The sequence below is a fragment of the Pinus tabuliformis genome, chromosome X, assembly GCF_031772625.1.
Source record: "Pinus tabuliformis cultivar Carrire ecotype Pingquan chromosome X, CPIR1, whole genome shotgun sequence".
NCBI classification, from domain to species: Eukaryota; Viridiplantae; Streptophyta; class Pinopsida; order Pinales; family Pinaceae; genus Pinus; species Pinus tabuliformis.
The window spans coordinates 1,668,567,123-1,668,591,758 of NC_142308.1; the positions used below are offsets into that span (position 1 = coordinate 1,668,567,123).

General features: G+C 42.5%; 1 protein-coding gene across 4 annotated transcripts in view; it reads right to left on the minus strand.

Moving 5' to 3' along the window:
• Nucleotides 1-24,636, minus strand: part of LOC149146420 (histidinol-phosphate aminotransferase, chloroplastic-like) — a 121,786-nt gene that overhangs the window by 77,788 nt on the left and 19,362 nt on the right. For 3 of the 4 annotated variants that reach the window (XM_089447567.1, XM_089447566.1, XM_089447569.1), the window contains exon 2: nucleotides 182-496. In XM_089447567.1, coding sequence (XP_089303693.1) covers nucleotides 182-490 — 309 coding nt within the window. In that variant the 5' untranslated portion in view covers nucleotides 491-496. The remainder of the gene's footprint in view (nucleotides 1-181; nucleotides 497-24,636) is intronic. The other variant, XM_089447568.1, reaches the window with a different exon arrangement.

Sequence of the window (24,636 nt, forward strand, 5' to 3'; positions counted from 1 at the left end):
TCTCACCCCAACCCAAACTTGTAAAAATACATTTAGAATTGACCTGTTGACTCTGTCCTCCCATAATCTCCTAAAAGGTTTCCAAAGATAAAACGCTGCAAATTTTCAATAAGCTTCAATTGTAACTGACTGAACATTTAGCAAAGGTTCTATTTGAAATGAGAAATTTTAAAAACCATACCTCAAAAGGCAATATAGGTTGGTAAGCAGCCAACTCCCTTAAGTGGGGACGAATGAATGAATCTCCAGTCATTGGTTTTTCATCTGTCACAGGGGTTGCAGGTGAAACTGATGCCCGGCAGTCCATGTAGTATAGGCCAGTTGTCCTGTCTCCTAAAATATTGTGTTTGTTTGATACACAAAAAAGCCTATTCTTTTTTGTGGCAGAGGTTTGCAGGTAAGTTGAGTTCTGGACTGCCAACCCAATTTGTTGTTTGGTCTCCTGCAAATGAACAGCTGAAGGATACCCTGCAGTTCTAAGACTCGCCATTAAAAACTGCATGACGGAAAAATAAGTGAGAATTAAATATCCTGAAAACAAAACAGTCATTTTACATCAACTCTAAATCGGGACATTTCACTGAACACTTTGACCAAAAATGCCACATAACCCAACAATTCATACAGAAATACAGAAGCTCCCAAACAGCATGAATATTTGGTGTCTACCAAGCAGCATGAATGTGAGATTTGAGGAGGATAGAGCCTTTTGGAGATCTTAGGAGGGAGAGCAGCAGGGACCTCAGATACAGATTCCCCAGACCACAGGGCCACAGAGTTCAGGAGGTACGAGTTCATATGACACTTTTTCTACACCAATTTCAGTTGTCACTGGATCCTAGAGTGTCAGTTCACAGGGTACTGGCACACCTAATTCAACGTCTCAGAGCACTGGTGTACAGTCTTCGAGTATATAATCTCCGTCTACACCTTTGGTAGATGAGGAGGACGAGCAGGATTATGCCACTCCACTGAGGAAAAAATTCAAGAGGCTGCAGGAGCTCTTGAAAGAAGCTAATGAGTCAGTGGGGAGTCCCAGGAGCGCTGTCAGGGAGAGTAAACCAACAAACATGTTCTGCAGTTATTTGGCTATGGTGAGCAGCATCCAAGAGGCAGAGCCTTCTTCATATGAGGAGGCAACAGACCAGGAGGTCTGGGATGATGCCATGGTGAAAGAGTATGCTTCCATCATGAGGGGCGACGTTTCAGAGATGGTACCGAGATCTGAGGGGAAGTCAGATGTGACTTCCAGGTGGCTGTATAAGATCAAGTACGCTGCAGATGGCAGAAAACAGAAATACAAGGCGAGATTTGTGGCGAGAGGATTCTCAGAGGTGGAGGGAGTTGATTATGATGATACATTCACACATGTTGCTAGATACATTTATTTAAGAGTAGTAATCTCCATTGCAGCAGAGATGGGGTGGAAGATACACCATATGGATGTGAAGACCGCATTTCTTAATGAACTTCTACAGGAGGAGGTGTACATTGAGCAGCCACATAGCTTTGAGATTCATGGGAGAGAGTCTCATGTGTGCCGATTAAAGAAGGCACTGTATGGAATCTTAACTGAAGCAAGCTCCACAAGCTTGGTATTCACAGATAGATACTTGCAACAGATTGGTTTTGAAAAGAGTGAGGCAGATCCAAACATGTATTACATTTGTATTGGAGGAGAGCCCCTCATTCTTGTATTGTACGTAGATGACTTGTTCATGACAAGAGAGGAGAGACTAATAGTTACCTGCAAGCAAGCTCTTGCTTCAGAGTATGAGATGAAAGACCTTGGACTGATGAACTAATTTTTGAGATGGAGGTGTGGTAGGAGGATGGGTGCAGGGAAAATATGCAGTTGATATTCTGAGGAGATTCGGGATGGAGGGTTGCAGGCCTATGGCTACACCGACCATCACCAATTTGAAGAAGCTGAGCACTTCTGAGGGAGAGTTGGTAGACCCCACTTTGTATAGTTAGCTCATTGGTTTCGTAATGTATCTGGTCCACACTCAGCCAGACTTTTGTTTTGATTTTCACACTCTCAGCCAATATCAGGTGAAGCCTAAGAGAGTGCATTGGATTGCAGCAAAACATGTGTTGAGATACTTGCAGGGGATAGTGGATTATGGGTTGGGTTATGTGCGAGGGGATGGAGTCCACCTGGTTGGCTACATTGTTAAAATTGGCAACTAGGGCCAAACTCCATCTTGGACAGCTCATATGATGGAGATGATATTTTTATTGGATTCCTCTTTCCGAGAGGTGCAGGATTGATCTAAAGCAGTGTTGATAATATCGGTATCGGCAAAATATCGGCAAGGGTCCATAAAACATCTTATCAGCAATATTGGCGAAAATATCGCCAAATATCGGCAAACATAAAAAATGCATAATATATTCATTTTTTTCATATTTTTAAACATATAAATCAATAACAACATGAAATAAACACATTGGCACGTAAGTATGAAGAAAGCACTGATATATATGATGTAGTGGATGTAAAATAAAAATGATACATCAAAGGCGATACCAAATCCTGCTAATCCCTGATAATTGTCCAATCAAGGACTCAAATGTGGAGAGCCAATACAAAATACCATCACATATATAAAAGTGATGAGTTATAAACTTATATGTAGCAAAACAAATAAAACTAGTAGCTATCTATCTGAGACCAGTGCCCTCTCCCTCGCAGTGACCTTTCTGTTTTTTTTCATCAATTGCTTCAAGAGCTTTTTGTATAACTTCTACACTAGAAACTGTACAAGGCATTACATCATGTTCAGGGAGTCTAGCCAGATAGTATTTCAGTAGCATAACCCCTCCTGACATCTTGGTCCCACACAATTGGCATGATAGATATGCCCGATTTGTTCCACCATCAAGCTCCCCATACTCCCAAAATGGGTCCAAGGCTTTTGGCATATTTGTAGTGAACTAATTCAAACCTAGGCCACCAAAAAACAAAAAATTGGCATTAAACCCCCCAATGCAAAAAATAATAAGTAATAACAACCTCATTTAAAAAATAAAATAAAAATACTACAATATTTGCAATGTGAATGAAAAATGGCAATAAGAGGGTGCATAAGAAAGTTGAAAAAAGAAATGAAGCTTGTTGTCCAAATATGGAGAAAACCTTTGCATTGGCTCATCGGCATGAAAATTATAGCAAATGGAACAAAAAAAAAATGTTGGTAGGCAAAGAGGCAAGCAAGAATAACCCTAAATCTATGAAAAAAATCATGAACATAGGGGTTTTTAAGAACATACCTGTGAATGGAAGAAATGAAGTTTGTCTCATTGTTCTTCAATCTTTGATCGATAAAAAATTTGTAGTTGGTGGTGATAATGGCTCTTCGATCATCAATTCCTCCTTGACAACTACACGCTCTCCCCTTCCTTCTCCAACACTCAGAAAATCGAAATGAGCAAAAAAAAATCAAATTTTCCCTTTTCTAGGCGCAGCCTAGCTGGACCGCCGATTTTTCCTATCTTCGCGAGATATTGGCGATATCTCAAAAATATCGCGATATTCTCAGGGAGAGAAAATATCACGATATTTTGGCTCCCCGGAAATATCGTCGATATTTCCGAATATCAGCAATATATCGTCGATATTTCCAAATATCGACGATATATCCTCGATATTTTCAACATTGATCTAATCATCTAAAGATAATCTCATTCTGACAAGTAGAAATGGAATTATGAATTTATTTCTTCTATGGACAAATTGTCAAGGTCAGTCAGAAGTCTAATGTAGGCTCATGAAGCCCAACAGACGTGTCTCTTCACCCTCAACGTTGTGTATAAATAGAAGAGGCCTTTTCCTCATTTGAACATTCACAACTCAACATTCCATTCTCTCTCTTCATCTGATTGGGTCGTACAAATCACAGGCAACCTGTTCTTCTCCACATGTGCGAAGGTTTGACTGGGCATTTCTGTTCTCTGCGTTGACCGAGTTGCAGCCAGCTTTGACCAACATTGACTGGGCATTGTTTGACTTCATTTGACTGCGATTTTTGTGGGAGAATCTCTGTTTGGGCAAGCCGCATATTCTGGCACAAATACCGAGATTTTTTGGGCAGGTTGACCAACATTGACTGCAACAACTTTGACCGCAATGTTGACCTATGTTGACCGACTTTGACTGAGAATTTCAAGACTGTTTTGGGCTGATTTGGATTGTCTTTGGAGGTCGAGTTGACTGGGTTTGACCGAGCTGATTTGGAGGAGACTTTTTGTTGGTTTGACCAGCATTGACTTTCTGGTTAGGGCATCCTGTTGACTACAGTTTGACTGGACTGTTTTATAGTGATTGGGCAAGTAAATTTTGTATGATGTACTCTCTCTCTGTGCTGAACTTTTGAAGAATAATAAGAAGATTTGATCAAAGGGTTTCCCCACATTGGGGTTTTTCCCTAGCATCCGCCAAATATTGTGTCCTCTTGTCTTGGCTTCTCTTCTGCTTATTGTTTATGTTCTATCTGCATTTACTATCTAAAATTAACGTTGTATCGAGCTGAGGTGAAGACAAAGCCCAAGCAAGAGTGAAGCAATCACTGAGATTTGTTGGACAAGGACAAGATTCAATGGCCCCCTCATCTTACTTCAAATCTGATGACAAGCTCAATAATAAGTTTGATTATCATGCATGGAAGATGTTTGTTGACTTGAATTTGGAGGAGCATGATACCATGGACTATGTGTAGCGAAAGATTGTTGAACCTCCTTCAAATGCACCCGCTATTGCTAAGACAAAGTACAAGAAAGGTGAGATCAAAGCCAAGAAGATCATCAGGGATTCTATTCACGAGCATTTAGTTGCTTACATCTCCGATCTCGGCACCTCTAAGAAGATGTATGACAAGTTGGTTAGCATGTTTAAATCTAGCAATGCAAACCAAGTCCTCTTTCTCAAGAACAAGTTGAAGGATATAAAGAAGGGAAGAGGAAAAGATATCCAATCCTACTTCATGAGGATTACCAAAATCAAAAATGATCTTCTATCTATTGGAGAAGTTATAGCTGACAGGGAGCTCACTCTCATTGCCCTTGGAGGTCTCCCTCGTGAATGGAATGTGTTCAATACTACTATCCTCAACAATGACCAGATTCCAGGTTTTGATGAATTGTTGACTAAACGTAATCAAGAAGAAACAAGAATGATAGAGAGAGACATTCCTTCAAATAGGAATGATCCTACTGCATTCTCCATTCATGCTAAAAAAAGAAGAACAATGCAGGTTCAAAGAAGCAATGTCAAGGAAGACCGGGATTCAAAGATGGAAGAAAGGGTAGATGCTTCATTTGTAACAAGTTTGGCCACTATGCTACGGAGTGTCCTAATAAAAGGGATACACCTTGGGATGATGACAACAATAACTGCAACAATTTCAGGGGCAACAACAATCAAAGGAATGGCAGGTTCAAAGGAAAAAGGAATGCTCCCGCTATTCATCATGGAAATGGTCGGCCTCCCAAAAGATCAAGAAACTCCAGGTATGTTGAATCTAATGTTGTAGATAACACGCATAAAGAATTTTATCTTATATATGCCCTCTTTACTGCCTCTCCTCTGGATACCTTTGGAAATTGGTTTATTGATAATGGTTCCTCAATGCACTTCACTAGGTATAAGGAAGCTCTTTCGAATCTGATAGAAAATGATACAAATTTGGAAATCATTCTTGGAGAAAATGCCACCTATCCCGTGAAAGGAGTTGGGAATGTTAATCTTCAACTGAATCAAGGTAACACCATTCATCTACAAGTACTTTATGTACCTGATCTAAAGAAGAACTTGGTATCTATCTCGGCGATGGAGGACAAAGGATTCAAGGTGGCATTCATTGATGGAAAGGTATGTGTTTGGAAAAGAAATTTCAAAGAAGCATTTACTCTTGGATTTAGGGTTGATAACCTATATCAAGTTGGAGGAAGTCCATTGGGAGCTATGTCTTGCGACACATCTCTTCAATCCAAATTATGGCACCGAAGATTTGCTCATCTTCATTATAAATCCCTACCCGATGCAAGGAAGATGGTGACAGGTATGCCCGAATTTAAAGTAGAACATGAAGGTGTTTGTCAGGGATGTGCCGAAGGAAAACATACAAGGGGACCATTCCCCTCAAGTGATAGCAAGACTACCAACATTTTGCAATTGGTTCATTCTGATTTATCTGGTATGTTGCCCGTGACATCTTTGGGAGGATATTTATATTATGTTATTTTTGTGGATGACTTCTCACAATACTTGGATTTATTTCTTAAAGAAGAAGGACGAAGTGTTTTCATGGTTCTGCTCTTTCAAAGCCTTGGTCGAAAATCAAACAAGGAAGAAGATCAAAATATTGAGGACCGATAATGGAACCGAATATGAATCAAATGAGTTCAATGACTATTGTAGAGAAGTTGGCATTAAGAGGGAGACTACTACCGCATATACTCCTGAGCAAAATGGTGTTGCTGAAAGGAAGAATCGTTCTATTATAGAAGCCACTTGTGCCATGCTTCATGATCAAGGATTTCCGAAGTTCCGATGGGGAGAAACTGCGAACACTGTCGTGTATGTTCAAAATAGATGCCCACATCAAGCACTGCACTCCAAAATTCTTGAGGAAGTTTTCACCGGTAAGAAACCTGATGTTTCTCACTTCAGAATTTTTGGTAGCCCCATGTATTTTCATGTACCGAAAGAAAATAGAAGCAAATTGGATGCATCTGGGAAGAAAGGAACATTTGTGGGCTACAGTGAAACTTCAAAAGCATATAGAATCTATGTGCCTAGTCAAAGAGAAGTGTAGATAAGTCATGTTGTCACCTTCGATGAAGATGCTTCCCTTGGGAAAATTAAGAACCCTCCAATTCCAAGGAAGGACAAAGGAGCAGATACAGGAAAACAAGGGGAACCGCAGGATGAGCCGATGTCCGATGCTGAAGGACCGATGGATCCCATTGATCCACCTCCCCATGAGTCCTCCTCCTCAAAAAAGGAAACCCTCATGGCTTAGGGACACTCTCGAAGATGCCAAGAGACATATTGCACCAAGGGGGACATTTCGTGAAAGTAAGAAGCCGAATAGGTACCAAGGGTACTTAGCTGCCATGAGCACCATTGTTCAAATTGAGCCTTGCACATTCGAAGAAGTTGTAAAGCACCAAGTTTGGAAGGATGCTATGAACGAAGAGTATGAGTCAATTATGAAGAATGATGTCTAGGATGTGGTCGCTAGACCCAAGAACATATCTGTTGTCACCTCGAAATGGCTCTACACAATCAAGCATAGAGTCGATGGAAGTGCTGAAAAGTTCAAGGTCAAGTTTGTTGCTCGAAGCTTCTCTCAAAAGGAAGGTGTGGACTATGATGAGATATTTGCACTAGTTGCCTAATATACCACCATTTGTTCAATCATTGCCCTTGTTGCCTCACAAGGATGGCAATTACATCAAATGGATGTCAAGACCGCCTTCTTGCATGGCTCACTTAAGGAGAAAGTCTATGTTGAACAACCTGAAGGGTTTGAAGTTCAAGATCAGGAGACACATGTATGAAGGTTGAAAAAAGCCCTCTATGGGTTGAAGCAAGCTCCCCGGGCTTGGTATGAGAGGATCGACAGCTATCTAATGAAGTTGGGATTTACAAGAAGTGAAGCTAATCCAAACCTTTACTTTAAGGTTGAAAATGATAGACCTCTCATCTTGGTACTTTATGTGGATGATCTCTTTCTGACAGGTGCAGACCCTCTTATTTATCAATGCAAGAGGGAGTTGGCTTTCGAATTCGAGATGAAGGACCTAGGATTGATGCACTACTTCCTAGGCTTGGAGGTCTGGCAAAAGCCAGGTGAGATTTTCCTTTCCCAAGGAAAATACATTGTGAAGCTACTTGAAAGATTTGGGATGGTGGATTGTAAGTCCGTGACTACTCCGATGGAACTTAACTTCAAGAAGTTATGCGGAAGTGTTGTTGGGCCCGATTTGGGAAATCCTTCTGAGTATCGTCAACTCATGGGGGCCCTAATGTTCTTGGTGAACTCCCGTCCGGACATATGCTTTGCAGTGAATACATTGAGTCAATTTATGGTCGAGCCTCATCACATACATTGGATTGCTGCCAAGAATTTTTTGAGATATCTCCGGGGCACAATCACCTATGGACTGAGATACACTGCCGGGAATTTGAGGCTCCATGGTTATTTTGATGTTCACTGGGCTGGCAGTGTGGTGGATCGTAAGGGCACATCTATATGTTGCTTCTCACTAGGTTTTGCTTCGATATCTTGGATGAGAAAGAAGCAGAAATTGGTTGCTTTGAGCACCGTCGAGGCCAAATATATTGCTACTAGTATGGACTCTTGTGAGGTTGTTTGGTTGAGGAAGCTCTATAGTGAGTTGTTTGGGCATGTGCTGGATACCACCGTGATCTATGGCGACAACCAAAGTGGGATTCTTCTTTCTGAGAATCTCGTGTTTCATTACCGCACCAAGCATATTGATATCAGATACAAATTTATCTGGGATATGGTCTAACGGGGAGCAATAAGGCTCCATCACATTGGGACTGATGAACAAGTCACAGATATTCTTAGAAGCCCCTATCGAAGGTCAAATTCTTAACCTACCGTGAATGACTTAAATCATGGAGAGACCCTGTTATGAGCATCCCGTTTGAGTTGGACATTGAGCTCTGGGAGCTCCGGGGGGGCTTGGGGTACTTCTTGGAGCTATGAGCAACTATAGGGTGAGTGGTTCACCTTCCCCTAGTGATGCACTGTGTACAGGGTGAGTGGTTCACCTTCCCTTGTGATACCCCATGATGGTTGATATATGCATAGGTGTTAAATTATGGTATGTTCTATGCTTAGAGCAATTTACTTCAATTCTTCTTATGAGCCCAATGTCAATTCTCAGTATAGCAATCACATTAACATACAAGTAAAATGTTGATAGAACATAAATGAAATCAACAAAAGACAAGCCAAGACAAGAGACACAAGATGTGGCGCTAGCCAGGGACAAACCCCAATGCGGGGAAACCCTTTGATCAATTCTTCTATATTCTTCAATAATTCAGCAGAGAGAGATAGTACAATATCAAAATCTGTGATTTACAACAGTAGTTATGAATCCTTTGAATAGCAGTAACAAAGGTGATCAATCAGCTCCCAAAATGTCTCCAAGACAACCTAGGAGAACTTGATCTCCAACAACATTAATGGCAACCCAAAACAGTCAAAGTATGATGGTCAAATCAGCAATGAATGCTACAACAAATTGCAGCCAGCCCTAACCAGTCAACGTTGTCATAAATGTGCCCTCAAACAATCAACGCAGACTTGTCTAGCACTTCGTCTAGCCTAGGAGAGGCTGCCCATACAAAGCCGTAGTCAAAGGAGGCAATACGCTGGTCAATGCAGGCCTAAACCACTTGTTGCACCTTCCTGTGTCCTTGCTGCCCTAACTGCGTCCTCCTCTGCCCTAACTGCGTCCTCCTCCAATGCTGCCCTAGAGATTTGCGTCCTCCTTCCTTCGTATACCCAAGAGACAAGGAAGAGATGAGAGGATGAGATGAGTGCTCTAATGCCTCAAGGTCTCCTCTATTTATATCCCACGTTGAGGTTTAGCTGGGGGTGTGCAACACTATTTTACATGCTGGCCGACCTTGACAAATTGTCAAGAAATACAAATAAATTCATATCTCCATGAATACATGTCGGAATCAGATGATCGTTAGATCAATCCTACACCTCTCGACGAGAGGAATCCAAGAAAAATATCAGCTGCCATAAATAAGATGACCCACATGGAGTTTGGCCCTAGTTGCCAATTTTAACACTCCCTCTCAACTAGGGAGAACTCCATCTGCTAATCCATCTGTCTGTCAGTACTATCTCTGCCATCAAATGCACTGCCCTGCACTGCTCGACTCTGCTCTACTCTTCTCTATTGAACTATGAAGAAGAAGAAATGATCGAGAATGTATCATACCATCCTCTACTGACCCGAAGTCAGTCCCAGATAAAGAGTGTCCAATAGCACTCTTACTGACCCGAAGTCAGTCCCAATGAAGAGAGTGTGTCATACCAGTCGTACTGATCCCAGATCACTCTTACTGACTTGAAGTCAGTTCCAATTGATCCCAGATCAATGTCATCCTAGCATAGGGAGTACGGTAGATACACGATGCGTCCATCGGTACTACTATGGTCCCTATCCTCATTTCCCTACTAATTGGCCAGATGAGAAGTACTTCCCATGACTCCCAGACTGCATGGGTAGGATGTCTCGGCAAGAGAAAGATGAACCACTCATCCTGCCCACATGTCGCCACGGGGTATCACAAGGGAAGGTTGAACCATTCACCCTGTACACAGCGCACCACTAGGGGAGGGTGAGTCACCCTATGGTCGCTCGTCGCTCCAAGAAGTACCCCAAGCCCCCCGGAGCTCCCAGAGCTCAATGTATGCATCATACAAGACCCTCATAAGAGGGTCTCTCAACAACTCCTAGTCGTTCTCGGAAAGTCAAGAATTTGACCTTTCCTAGGGGCTTCGTCAAAATGTCGACGACTTGCTCATTTGTCCCAATATGATGGAGCCTTATTGCTCCTCGTTGTACCATATCCCAGATAAAGTGGTACCTGATATCGATGTTCTTGGAGCGATCACGAAATACGGGTTTCTCTAAAAAACGAATCCCACTCTGGTTGTCGCATAGGATCACGGTAGTATCCAGCGTATGTCCAAACAACTCACTGAAGAGCTTCCTCAATTAGACAGCCTCACAAGAGGTCATACTCACAGCAATGTACTCTGCCTCAACGGTGCTCAAAGCCATCGACTTTTGCTTCCTACTCATCCATGATATTGAGGCAAAACCCAAGGAAAAAAAGCACTAGGAAGTGCTCTTTCGATCCACCAAACTGCCTGCCCAATCAGCATCGGAATATCCATGTAGCCTCACATCTCCAGTAGTGTATCTCAACCCATGAGTGATTGTGCCCCGAAGATATCTTAGAAGATTCTTTGCACCAATCCAATGTGAGTGATGAGGCTCAACCATATATTGGCTCAACGTGTTGACTGCAAAAAATATATCTGGACGGGAGTTCACCAAGAACATCAATGCTCCTATGAGTTGACAAAACTCAGAAGCATTTCCCAGAGTAGGTCTAACAGCACTACCGCATAACTTCTTGAAGTTAAGCTCCATTGGTGTAGTCACGGACTTGCGGTCCACCATACCAAATCTCTCCAAAATCTTCACCACGTATTTTCCTTGAGATAGCAAAATTTCTCCTGGCTTCTGCCAAACCTCCAGCCCTAGGAAATAGTGCATCAGTCTGTTGTAAACGCTACAACCACCCTCCAAAATTTTGGCCTGCACCCAAATTCGGAGCCTCCCTTGAGAGTTTCACTTGATGGTTGCATACACTCGGGTTCACTCCGTGAGCTTGTGTGAGCCTTCGCACCCACCTTGCTTGTTCATTCCACCCAAGCTTTTGCATGTTGATGTCAATGTCTTGCTTGCGACCATGTTCTAGTCATGCTCAAGGTCTTCACTTCGTGTGTACATGTTATGTTCGCTATGAAAACATATGTCGCACTCACACACGAAGTCACATTCACTGTCGCGCAAGCGTCATCACGGTTGATCAACGATCAATCACGAGTGTTGCGCTTGTCGCTTGCACCGTCGGTCAATCATGTTGAACATGTGTGTCTGGTTGGTTTGAGTCGTCTTATCGTCAAGTCATGAGGGTGTGTGTTGTAAGATCACATTTGCATTTTTCACTCATTCAAACACTTAGTCATTTTGTTGAAGTTCTGACGACCAGACTCCCCTCTGACAACCGGACCATCACCCCGCCATCAACTCGATTGACTCTCACCCAAAACAGCACAAAAGCACCAAGCAGGTCTTTTCAAGTTGCGCTACTCGCAAGCAATTCAATCAACCTTCATGCCGGCCACCCAAAGAGTCGGACCCGGCAACCACCCCGGGATTGACTCCCCTCAAAATTTGCGCAAAGGCTGCTGACCTTGCCCACTTTGCTAACTAAGGAAATTGCGCAGACAAAACAGATAGTCACCCAGTGCCTGTCCCTGTCTCCCTCAAAAAATTGCGCAGTTTTCCCAGTCAGTCCTCCCGATAGTCGATCGACTACTCATCCAAAAAATTGTGCAGTTTTCATGAGCAAGCCTTCTGCTACCCAACAGTTCGCTCGACTTAGAAATTGCGTAGAGATGATCAGCAAGTCGGCCTCCCAGCATCTGTGCATTTCCTCTTACCAGCAACACACTGACAGTTCCCTCTAGGAATTGCGCAGTTTCTGCTGCCAAGCTCTCGACAATTGACTGCCTGTTCACCTTGGGAATTTCACAGTTTCTGCTGCCTGTTCCCTCCAAGAATTGCGCAGTTTTGGTTGCCAAGCTCCCGACCAATTCCTCAATAAACTGTACAAATCCTGTCTGCCAGTCCTCCTTGCAGCCCGACCTATTCCTCCAAGAAATTGCGCAAATTTTGTTGTCAAGCCCCACTGCCCGCTCATTCTGGAAAATGCGCAGATTTTGTCTGCCTTGCCTTCCCGCAGCCCGGACTATCCCTCTCAAAATTTGTGCAATTTTGCCTTCCAGCTGAGCCAGACCTTGCGAACAATCATTGTCGTCTCAATTTGCCTTTCTTCATCACCCAGTGACTCTTGCGCAATTTTCATCAGCAGTGCCCAGAGCCATCATCCCGCCTCGCAACCTTGTTGCCTCTCCCGGTCACCTGCATTCAAAATGATCATGTGTCATGGTAGACTAGGAGGTTTTTTGGATTTGATGTTGTCTCGTCATGAGTGACTGCAGGTACAGGTACACCAACAAACATGGCGCAACGACAAATGGGATGAACGAAGGGAGCACATGCAGAAGGACAGGTTCACCAACGGACGAACGAACGATGCATGCGAAGAGATGTGCTCGCGAACGGATGATCATGCAAAGATGTGTTCGTGGACAGACGGACGAGCAAACATGCAAGATGTGCTCATGGATGGACGAACGAACGAACATGCACCTTTCGCGAACAAATGAGCCTGTCAAGCCTTCCAACATACAAGCAAGAAGCAACGTGCCAAAGCAACATCAAGCGAACCAACGACCATCGAAGACTCCGCGCACTTTGCCATGCAGAGGTGAAGCTGTAACACACCATGAAGACATCCATCACCCAGCAGCACTGCAGCTTGACATGCACTCCAGCACGAATGTACCAGCACTGTCATGTCGAGTCGTGTCATGAGTCATGTCGTCCACATCTCTACTGTGGGCCATGTTGTCAATCAATGTAATGTAACGTGGAAGTCCAAGAGACCCACTTGTTGTACAAAGAGTCATGTAAAGTCGAAAAGTCATGGAAGTCAAATAGTCATGAGGGTAGTCGAACCATAGTTTTTAAAACCGGAACCGGTGACCGGACCGGTCCACCTAATGAACCGGTTTACCGACCGGAACCGGTCTAACTGGGACTGGTTTGGTCTAAACGAACCGGTTTTAAAAAAAACATTAAATAATTAATTTTTAATGAAACAAAACTATTTTTAAGATGTAAAACCATGATTCCAAGCCAATAGAGACAAAATATGCAAAGTTTGCTCATTTATATACCATGTAAAGGTGAATATATCAAAATGGCACCGAGTGCAATACATATCATCGACAAAATAGCAAAATACATAAGAAATGAGGCTCTAAATGGCCTATAAAGTCCAAAAACAATGGTGCAAGCTATGAGGCCATTGGCCTACAGTCCTTCCAATTTCACAAGTTCCTTTTTCACACCCAAATGTCAAAACCCTAGAGCCTTTGCTCATGTGATGAAGTCCATCACTGCTTCCAAATCACTGTAGCAACATTTTGTGCAAATAATGATCTTCATTATTCAGGCCTTAGCATTAGATTTCAGAACCTAAGTGTTCATAGTAGTAAATGCATATGGCATCAATCTTCAATCCAACATGTCCTTTATGTCTTTGGCCTGCTGCAAAAGATTTGACCTTTTCAAGGGAGGACCTTTGATTTCTCAAGTTTCAACTGAAGAAGTACTTGGTCTCATTTCCACTGTGATAGAACTCCCTTTACCACAATGTGCTTTCTCCAAAGGCATGCTAGTGAAAGTGGTCCATTTTCTTGTACTTGAATAATAGGCGAAAATTTACTGATCAGAAGCCTTTGGAAAATCAGAGGAGTGGGATTATTACTGATAATTGTATACATGGGCAAAGTAAGCCGTTTCATGAACTATAGAAGATAAAGGAAGCAACCGATCCCCTCCTAAAATTTCACTTCATAGGTCAAACTTTACTGATCAGAAACCTTTGGAAATTAGATGATCAGGAATTATTACTAATAACTAAATAGATGGGAAATTTAAGCCTTACTGATACCTAAATATAGGGGCAAAGTAAACCAATTCATGAATTATAGAAGGTAAAGGGCACAACCAACCCTCTCTTAAAGATCTGCTTCCCTGTCTTATTTTATGGTGTGCTATTTTGTTAAACGAGAGAATTGGTGAATCTCTGTTGTAGTAAAATGAGAACTATAAAATCTATTGGAATGCTGGTGATTTCAGGAGGATAATCCAAATTAAATACCCTGGAGATGTAGATTGGATGTAAATGGGATAACCTACTCGCATAGCCACTGAAATGGTACTATCAGAACAGGAGGTTTGACTGTTGATCATCTGTCTTTCAAGTTCTTGGACTTTGTCATGGAGCATGCCTAAAACCGGCCGGTTCCGTCCTAAACCGGCCGGTTTTTCACCGGTTAGGGCAAAAACTGGGCGAAGGGGGCCTTCCAACCGGGTTTTTTGGCCGGTCTAGACCGGCGGCCTTGCTAACCGGCCGGTTAGACCGGTAACCGGTTTTTTAAAACGGTTTTGAAAACTATGAGTCGAACAGCCACAAGGGTCAATTTCACCCTTGGCTATAAATACCCCCTCATTTGTACATGCAAAGGACTTTTCACCTCAGCTCCTCCCACATAGCCAAGAGAGTCTGTAATCTTTTCTTTGAGGAGTAAGTAGTGGCTCCAACGCCCCGCGCACAGGGTTAGTGATGTATGGTGTAACGATGTGTCTTGGAACTTTCGCTTAATTCAGAAGCCTGCTAACAGGCCAGCACGTTTTCACACATGTATTGTAACTGTTGTAAGACTAATCTTGAACACTTGTAATGCATGTTGTTTTAACCTGTGTTGAACACTTGAACTTATTTCACTTGTTGTAATACATAATTTGTTAATGAAAATGTGTTGTATATGCTGTTAACATTGTCTCGCCCGTGGTGGCTACCTCCCTGGACACCAGACAAACCTTTCACATAAAACTTGTTGTAACAACCATTGCACTCGTGCAGACTCATCCGTTGAGTGTTGTACGTGTTATCTTCCCTTGTGTGTTGTGACTGCCGCATCCGTGTGGACTACTCCTCCGAAAGTTGTGCACATCCTGTTGTGTTGTGTGTTCCTAGCAGAGTTGGAGCTTCCTCCCAACCGACTTGGGACTCACTCACACCCTTCCCCTCTACAGTGAAAGAACCATTGACACAAGAACCATTCTCATTATCAGTCCTTAAGATCTTGATCCTCTTCTCGGTTTGATTCTCGATCAAAGCTTTGAAGTGAAGGAACCAAGAGAGCACTTCATCCTTCTTTTTCAAGAAGTATATCCAAGTCTTGCGAGAATAGTCATCTGTAAAAGTGGGATAATATAAATATCCTCCCAAAGAGTTCACGAGCATCATAACAGATAAGTCAGAGTGAACCAAATGCAAAATGTCGAAGGTCTTGCTATGGCTTGAGGGGAATGGTCCCCTTTTGAGCTTTCCTTCGGCACATCCCGGACATACACCTTCATGCTCTATTTTGAACTCGGGCCTCCCTGTCACCATTTGTCTCACATCGGGTAGAGCCTTATAATCAAGGTGGGCAAACCTACGGTGCCATAATTCAAACTGAGAGATGTGTCGCAAGACATGACCCCCAACGGACTTCCTCCAACTTGATATAAAGAGTCAACTCGAAACCCAAGAGTGAAAGCATCTTTAAAATTCTTTTTCCACACATGTACCTTGCCATCGATGAAGGCCACCTTGTAGCCTTTGTCTTCCATTGTCGGAATAGACACCAGGTTCTTCTCGACATCAGGTACATATAGGACTTCTTGCAAATGAATTGTGTTACCCTGATTTAATTGAAGAGTAACATTCCCTACACCCTTTACAGGATAGGTGGAATTGTCTCCAAGAATAATCTCCAAGTTTGTCTCCTTCTCTATCAGATTAGAGAGAGCTTCCTTGTAACCAGTGAAGTGCCTTGAGGCACCACTATCAATAAGCCAATTGCCCAACGAGTCCGAAGGAGAGGTAGTGGAGAGGGTTGATATCAGATAATATTCATCTTGCTTATTGTTAACAACATTTGATTCATACCTGGAGTTCCTTGCTTTCTTGGAGGGTTGACCACTTCCTTGATTTCCGGCATTCCTCTTTCCATTGCCATTGAACCTACCATTCCTTTGACTATGGTTGGAGTTGCCCCGGGAGTGATTTTGTTCACCGTCATGAGATGTATCCTTCCTATTTGGACACTCCCTCGCATAGTAGCCAAATTTATTACAAGCGAAGCATCTTCCCTTTCTTTTCCACCCTTCGATCTGGCCTTTTCTTTGAATTTAGACCTAGAATTATTTCTCCTTTTAGCATGAGAGGAGAAAGCAGTGGGGTTGCCTTTGCTTGAAGGCATTTCTTGCTCTACCATCCTTGTTTCTTCTTGAATGCATCTCACCATCAATTCCTCAAATCCCGAAATTCGATCATTGTTGAGAAGAGTAGTTCTAAATACATACCATTCGGATGGGAGCCCTCCAAGAGTAGTGATAGTCAGTTCCCCTTCAACAATGAATTCTCCAATCGATATGAGATCATTCTTGATCTCAGTGATCCTTAAGAAGTAGGATTGAATATCCTCGTCTTTGCCCTTCTTAATATCCTTCAGCTTATTTTTTAGGAACAAAACTTGATTTGCATCACTAACTTTAAATAAGCTTACCAGTCTATCATAGATCTCCTTGGGGGTGTTCATTTCGGAAACATAGGCCACCAGACATTTGTCAATAGAGTCCCGGATGATCTTCTTTGCTTTGACTTCACCCTTAGTGTACTTGTTCCTTGTAGCAACCGATGCCTTTGATGGAGGCTCTGTAATTCTGCCTCTCACATAGTCCAACACTTCCTGCTCTTCCAATGTCAGATCAAGAGACATCTTCCATCCGTGATAGTCAGACTTCTCACAGAGCTTGTCTTCGGCGAGGAAGTGTGATGAGAAACCCATGAAGCCTTTTGACTTTTTCCAATTGTCTTCGATGATTGCTCTTGCTCTTGCTTGGGCTTTGTCTTCACCTCAGCTCCGATACCATGTTAAATTATGGTATGTTCTATGCTTAGAGCAATTTACTTCAATTCTTCTTATTAGCCCAATGTCAATTCTCAATATAGCAATCACATTAACATATAAGTAAAATGTTGATAGAACATAAATGAAATCGATAGAAGACAAGCCAAGACAAGAGACACAAGATGTGGCGCTAGCCAGGGACAAACCCCAATGCGGGGAAACCCTTTGATCAATTCTTCTATATTCTTCAATAATTCAGCAGAGAGAGAGAGATAGTACAATATCACAAATCTGTGATTTACAACAGCAGTTATGAAACCTTTGAACAACAGTAGCAAAGGTGATCAATCAACTCCCAAAATGTCTCCAAGACAACCTAGGAGAACTCGGTCTCCAACAGCATTAATGGCAGCCCAAAACAGTCAAAGTATGATGGTCAAATCAGCAATGAATGCTACAGCAAACTGCAGCCAGCCCTAACCAGTCAACACTGTCATAAATGTGCCCTCAAACAGTCAACGCAGACTTGTCCAGCACTTCGTCTAGCCTAGGAGAGGCTGCCCATACAAAGTCGCAGTCAAAGGAGGCAATACGTTGGTCAATGCAGGCCTAAACCACTTCCTACACCTTCCTTCATCCTTGCTGCCCTAACTGCGTCCTCCTCTTCCCTAACTGCATCCTCCTTCAATGTTGCCCTAGAGATTTGCGTCCTTCAATGATGCCCAAGAGATCTGCGTCCTCCTTCCTTCGTATACCCAAGAGACAAGGAAGAGATGAGAGGATGAGATGAGTGCTCTAATGCCTCAAGGTCTCCTCTATTTATATCCCACGTTGAGGTTTAGCTGGGTGTGTGCGACACTATTTTACATGCTAGCCAACCATGACAAATTGTCAAGAAATACAAATAAATTCATATCTCCATGAATACTTGTCGGAATCGGATGATCGTTATATCAATCCTACACCTCTCGACGAGAGGAATCCAAGAAAAATAGCAACTGCCATAAATAATATGACCCACATGGAGTTTGGCCCTAGTTGCCAATTTTAACAATAGGATGAATGGTTCACCTTCTCCTATGGCATATGAGCAGGATGAGTGGTTCACCTTCTCCTACCGATACATCCTACCCATGTTGTTCGGGACTCATGGGAAGTACCTCTCAATTGGCCAATGAGTTTGGAAATGAAGATAGGGACCATAGTACTACCGATGGACGCATTGTGTACTACCATAATCCCTATGCTAGGATGTTCAATATTGATCTGGGATCAACGGAGATTGACTTCGGGTCAGTGGAGAGTGGTATGATACACTCTCAATCATTTCTTCATTATTTCTTCATGGTTCAGCAGAGCAAAGCAGAGGAGGGATGACAGAGATGGGACAGATGGACAGATGGTTTGGCAGATGGAGTTCTCCCTAGTTGATAGGGAGTGTTATAATTGGAAACTAGGTCCAAACTCCATCTCGGACAGCGCATATGATGGAGATGATATTTTTATTGGATTCCTCTTTCCGAGAGGTGCATGATTGATCTAAAGATCATCTCATTCTGACAAGTAGAAATCGAATTATGAATTTATTTCTTCTATGGACAAATTGTCAAGGTCGGTGGGAAGTCTAATGTAGGCTCATGAAGCCCAACAGAGATGTCTCTTCACCCTCAACGTTGAGTATAAATAGAAGAGGCCTTTTCCTCATTTGAACATTCACAACTCAACATTCCATTCCCTCTCTTCATCTAATTGGGTCGCACAAATCACAGGTAGCCTGTTCTTCTCCACATGTGCGAAGGTTTGACTGAGCATTTTTGTTCTCTGCATTGATCGAGTTGCAAGCAGCTTTGACCAGCGTTGACCGGGCAGTGTTTGACTGCGATTTTTGTGGGAGAATCTCTGTTTGGGCAGGCCGCATATTCTGGCACAGAGATCAAGAATTTCTGGGCAAGTTGACCAGCATTGACCTGCGTTCACTGACTTTGATTGAGAATTTCAAGACTGTTTTGGGCTGATTTACACTATCTTTGGAGGCCGAGTTGACTGGGTTTGACCAAGCTGATTTGGAGGTGGAGGAGACTTTCCATTGGTTTGACCAGCATTGTATTTCTAGTTAGGGCATCTTGTAGGCTGCAATTTGACTGGACTATTCTACAATGATTGGGCAAGTAAATGTTGGATGATGTACTCTCTCTCCTTGCTGAACTTTTGAAGAATAATAAGAAGATTTGATCAAAGGGTTTTCCCCACATTGGGATTTTTCCTTGGCATCCGCCAAATATTGTCTCCTCTTGTCTTGGCTTGTCTTCTGCTTATTGTTTATGTTCTATCTGCAATTACTATCTAAAATTAACATATACGGATTCAAATTGGGCAAGCAATGCAGTGGACAAGAAGAGCGATTCCGGATGTTGCTTCAATTTAGGCTCGGCAGTTGTTTCATGGCTCAGTCGGAAAGAACATTCAGGGGCACTAAGTTCTGCAGAGGCAAAATACATGGCAGCTAGTTAGGCAAGTTGTGAGGCCATATTGCTTCCCAAGTTGTTGGTGAGTTTGTTTGGACAGGAGTTGGAGCCCACTACGATATATTGTGATAATCAAAAATGCATCAAATTCTTGTATAATCCAGTATTTCATAGACAGTCCAAACATATTGACATTAGATACCATTTCATCTAAGATCATGTCCAGAGAGGAACAATGAAGCTGGAATACATTTCCACCGATGCCCAAGTTGCGAACAGTCTCACGAAGTCCTTTATGAAGAGAAAATTTGTATTTTTTAGGGACAAAATGGGAGTGGTGAAGAACACATTTCTATCTAAGAGGGAGTGTTAGAAATTAGCATTTTTTAGGGACAAAATGGGAGTGGTGAAGAACACATTCCTATCTAAGAGGGAGTGTTATAAATTAGCATTTTTTAGGGACAAAATGGGAGTGGTGAAGAACACTTTCCTATCTAAGAGGGAGTGTTAGAAATTAGCTAGGAAAAGTGTTTTCCACATAGGCTTGGAGCTAGCATGTGGGAAATTTTCCTAAAGTGACTTGGGGTTTAATTTAACTTTATGAGATATAAAGTTAATGAGAAAAAGTGCACTTTATTAATGTCAATGAGAGATTAAAACACAACCATTGGATCAAGAGGGCCCAAGATTAAATCTCAACCCTTGATCTTGGAGGCTAGGTGGAAGGTCAAAGGACACCCTCTCTTGTCTTTATAGTGGCACGAATCCCAAGGAGAAGCTCCATTCTTTTGTTGAGTGAGAGACTCATGTGAAGGGAGAAGGTCGAGCTGAAGGAAGGAGGACGAGTTGTTGAGTATAGCAGTCAAGTGGCACAAATTTCAAGACAAGTGTTGGCATGAATCCCAAGGCAGTGTGAAAATTAATTGCAACCCGTACAGCAAAGAAAAGGCAGTACATACAGCAGTCTAGACTCTAGAGGCATAAAAATCGAGGCTGAGAAGGGGCACGAGTTTATGAGAGAGTGTTGTACCATACAGCAGTAGTTTGCATGCTTTCCAAGACAATTTTGACACTGATTTTGTTGTTGTATAGTCTGTACAGGAAATACAATTCGGACAACAGTGGGCACACAATTCGAGGCAAACCATACAATGAATTTGGGGGTTGTTTTGTGGCTCGAAAATTGAGATAAGTTTGTAATTTCATTGCTAGCTTAATTCTGTTGTGTAAATTCTGATTGTTGAAGCATAATAATAAAATCCTCCCTCTCCCAAACTGGTTTTCCCTCCGGGTTTTTCCAAGGACTTTTGTCCAAAAATTTCTGAGTACAATTTCATGGTTTGCTGAGTTATTTGTTGATTTAAAAGTTCAGAATTTGTCATTTGTGTTGTTGTTCATAAATGTAGAAAATCCATGAACTTTTGATCTGCTAATATGAACAATCTGAAATATAATTTATTTTCATACAAACACATAATTTCTCTACTAAATTTGCAGCAGAATAGAATAGAAATAAATGCACAATTTAGACGAGAACACAACAATTTTTCTAGGGAACCCAACTGGGAAAACCCTCGCTTGCTTGAGAATATTATTGAAGAAACTAAGCAGTAGATCTCTTACAAATAACCTTGCTTCAATATAGAATACAAACTGATCTCTCAACCTTGAACTAGGCTTGAAATAACCCTACAAGATCCCTGATCCTTCCTCCGATTTTTATGCGCACTAGTAACCCCTATTAAATAGGAAAAACCCCTATTTCTATGCACACTTCCTATAGGAATTGCTTTCCTCTCCAATAATTAGCACAAGAATGCTTGGCACCTTTCTCTCACAAGCTCACAAAATCGTTCCTCCTATTTAATGCAATTCGAATGGTTAAAAATAGTGAATCTTTAATTAAGGAAGATGCCTTTGTGATTGATTGAGTTAGCATGAGTTAACTACTCATGCAACTCATCCTATTTCAAGTCAACCACTTGAAACTCAATCACTCGTGTTTTTCCTCAATCAACTCATACTAGAAGACCAAAAACTCTACCTTCAACTTCAACACATCAGTTAACAGCATCCTAACTTTTCCTAATTTTTACAGACACTCCTAAATTTTAGGAACTCAGGTCATGCACAAAAAGGAACTCGAATTCGACTCCTTGAATTAAAGCACAAATCAAGGAATCAATTCCTCGCTACATTTTCAACACTCCGTCTTAGTAAGGAAGGGATTTTGTACAACTCCCAACTTATCTCTGTGATGAAGAAAATTGCTTCTTACAAAAGCCTTGATCAAGATGTTTGTTCTTTGCTCCCCTATTGGAATGTAGGGTAGCTTCACTATCCCTTTCTGCACACAATCTCTAAGATGATGGTACCTGATCTCGATATGCTTTGAGCAATCATGAAGCATTGGGTTCTCGGGGAGTTTGATGCAACTTTGATTATCACAGTGTATCACGGTAGGTTCCATCCTCTATCTGAAAAGTCCCACAAGCTGCTTCCTCATCCAAATAGCCTCCCATGTTGCTAAACTAGCAGCCATGTACTCGGCCTCTGCTGAGCTGAGTACAACTAATCTCTGCTTCCTGTTGTACCAGGAAAGAGTTGTTGCCCCAATGCTGAAGACACCACCCTAAGTACTCTTCATGTTTCTGGAGCACCCTGCCCAATCTGCATATTTGAAGCCCTCAAGCCTCACTCCATCAACCTGTCTGTACCACAATCCATAATTCGTTGTGCCTCTGAGATATCTCAACACATTCTTCACAGCAACCCAATGCACTCTGGTCAGTTCCACCATGGACTGACTCAGTTGGTTGACTACAAAACAGATATCAAGTTGTGTGTTGACCAAGTACATCAACGACCCAATGAGTTGCCTATATATTGTAGGATCAACTCGCTCTGATCCACTGGCATCCAAATTCCACCAATTTGTGACTAGAGGCGTGGCCATGGGCCTGCAATCCTGCATATGAAATGTTTGGATAATCTTTGTAGTGTACTTCCCCTGTCCCACGAAGATCTCACCATCACCCTGCCAAACCTCCAAGCCAAGGAAATAGTGCATAAACCCCATATCCTTCATCTCAAAGTCCCTTGCAATCCTGGATCAAGCTCACATCTCCAATCAATATAAGGTCGTCAACATAGAGAGCTAAAATTAGAGGAAGCCCTATAACCATGATGTAGTATAAGTTGGCATCAGCCTCACTCTTAGTGAAGCCCAATCCTCGAAGATAGTTGTCAATCTGAGTGTACCATGCTCTCGGAGCCTGCTTAAGCCCATAAAGAGCTCTCCTCAGCCTGCACACGTGTGTCTCTGCTGAACTGCTCGAATCCCTCTGGCTGCACCATATAAATCTCCTCCTCAACTACTCCATTGAGAAAAGTTGTCTTCACATCCATCTGGTGGATCTTCCACCCCATTTTTGTTGCAAGTGCCAGAATAGTCCTGATGGATGAATACCGTGCTATTGGGGCAAAAGTCTCATCATAGTCTATGCCCTCAATCTATGAGAAGCCCTTGGCCAAAAACTTGGCCTTGTACTTCTCCATGCTTCACCTAATACACCCATCTCGATCCAACTACTAATTTCCCCTCAGGTCGTGGAACAATCTCCCAGACATCATTCTTCATGATAGAGGAATACTCCTCCACCATGGCATCCTGCCACACCTGCTAAGAAGATGCCTCCTTGTAAGAAGAAGGTTGTGTCCACCAACTTTGTCATTAGTGCCATATAACCTGTGTACCTTTGTGGTTGTTTACTCAGCCTAAACATGGTGCTAGGAGCCTTGACCTGCTCCTGAGCCTCCTGAATCAACCTCTCGGCCCACTTGGCCTTCTTCCTCCTGTGGTAGGTGGCTTTGGTTGCTCTGTCTGCTCTCGGCCTGAACTCTCCTCCTCATCCTGCTTCAAATCCTATTGTGCTACCTTCTTGCCACTAAACTGTGGTTGTGGCTGACTCTAATGTGTTGGCCATGACTCCTGTTTGGGAGCGAGTAGCACCTCCTCAGTTATTGCAATCTGCTCACACTCTAAGGAAACTCTCAGACCCTAATCCTCTTGGAATGTCACTTCTCGCCTGAGAACTGTCTTCCTGAGTCCTAGAAGATACACCTTTTATGCATGATATGTCTCACTATATCCCACGAAAATACTGTTTTCTGTTATGGGATCCAGCTTCTTCCTACTATCCTTGGACACATGACAGTAGACCTTTGTGCCAAAGTTCCGAAAGTGTTAAACATCAAGATTCTTGCCTATAAAAGCCTCTTATGGTGTAACTCGTCCAAGCACCCTGTGTGACTACTGTTCTGCAAGAATACTGCAGTGTTGCACGCCTCTACAAGAACATAGATAGTCCTTGATCATGCAACATAGGCTTGGCCGCTCCAACAATATTGCAATTCTTCCTCTCAACCACCCCATTCTGCTAAGGGTTATGAGGTGCTATCAACTCTCGCCTAATACCTTCCTTTGCACAAAACTCCTTGAAGGCATTGGAGAAATATTCTCCACCATTGTCACTTCTCACTGCCTTGATTTTCTTCCCGATCTACTTTTCCACCAAGGCCTTAAACTCCATGAACTTGTCAAAGACCTCATCTTTCTTTTTCATAAAATAAATCCAAGTTTTTTCCGAGAAAAATCATCAATGAAAGTAACATAATACCTGTGCCTCATCAGTGATGGAGAGGAAAAGGAC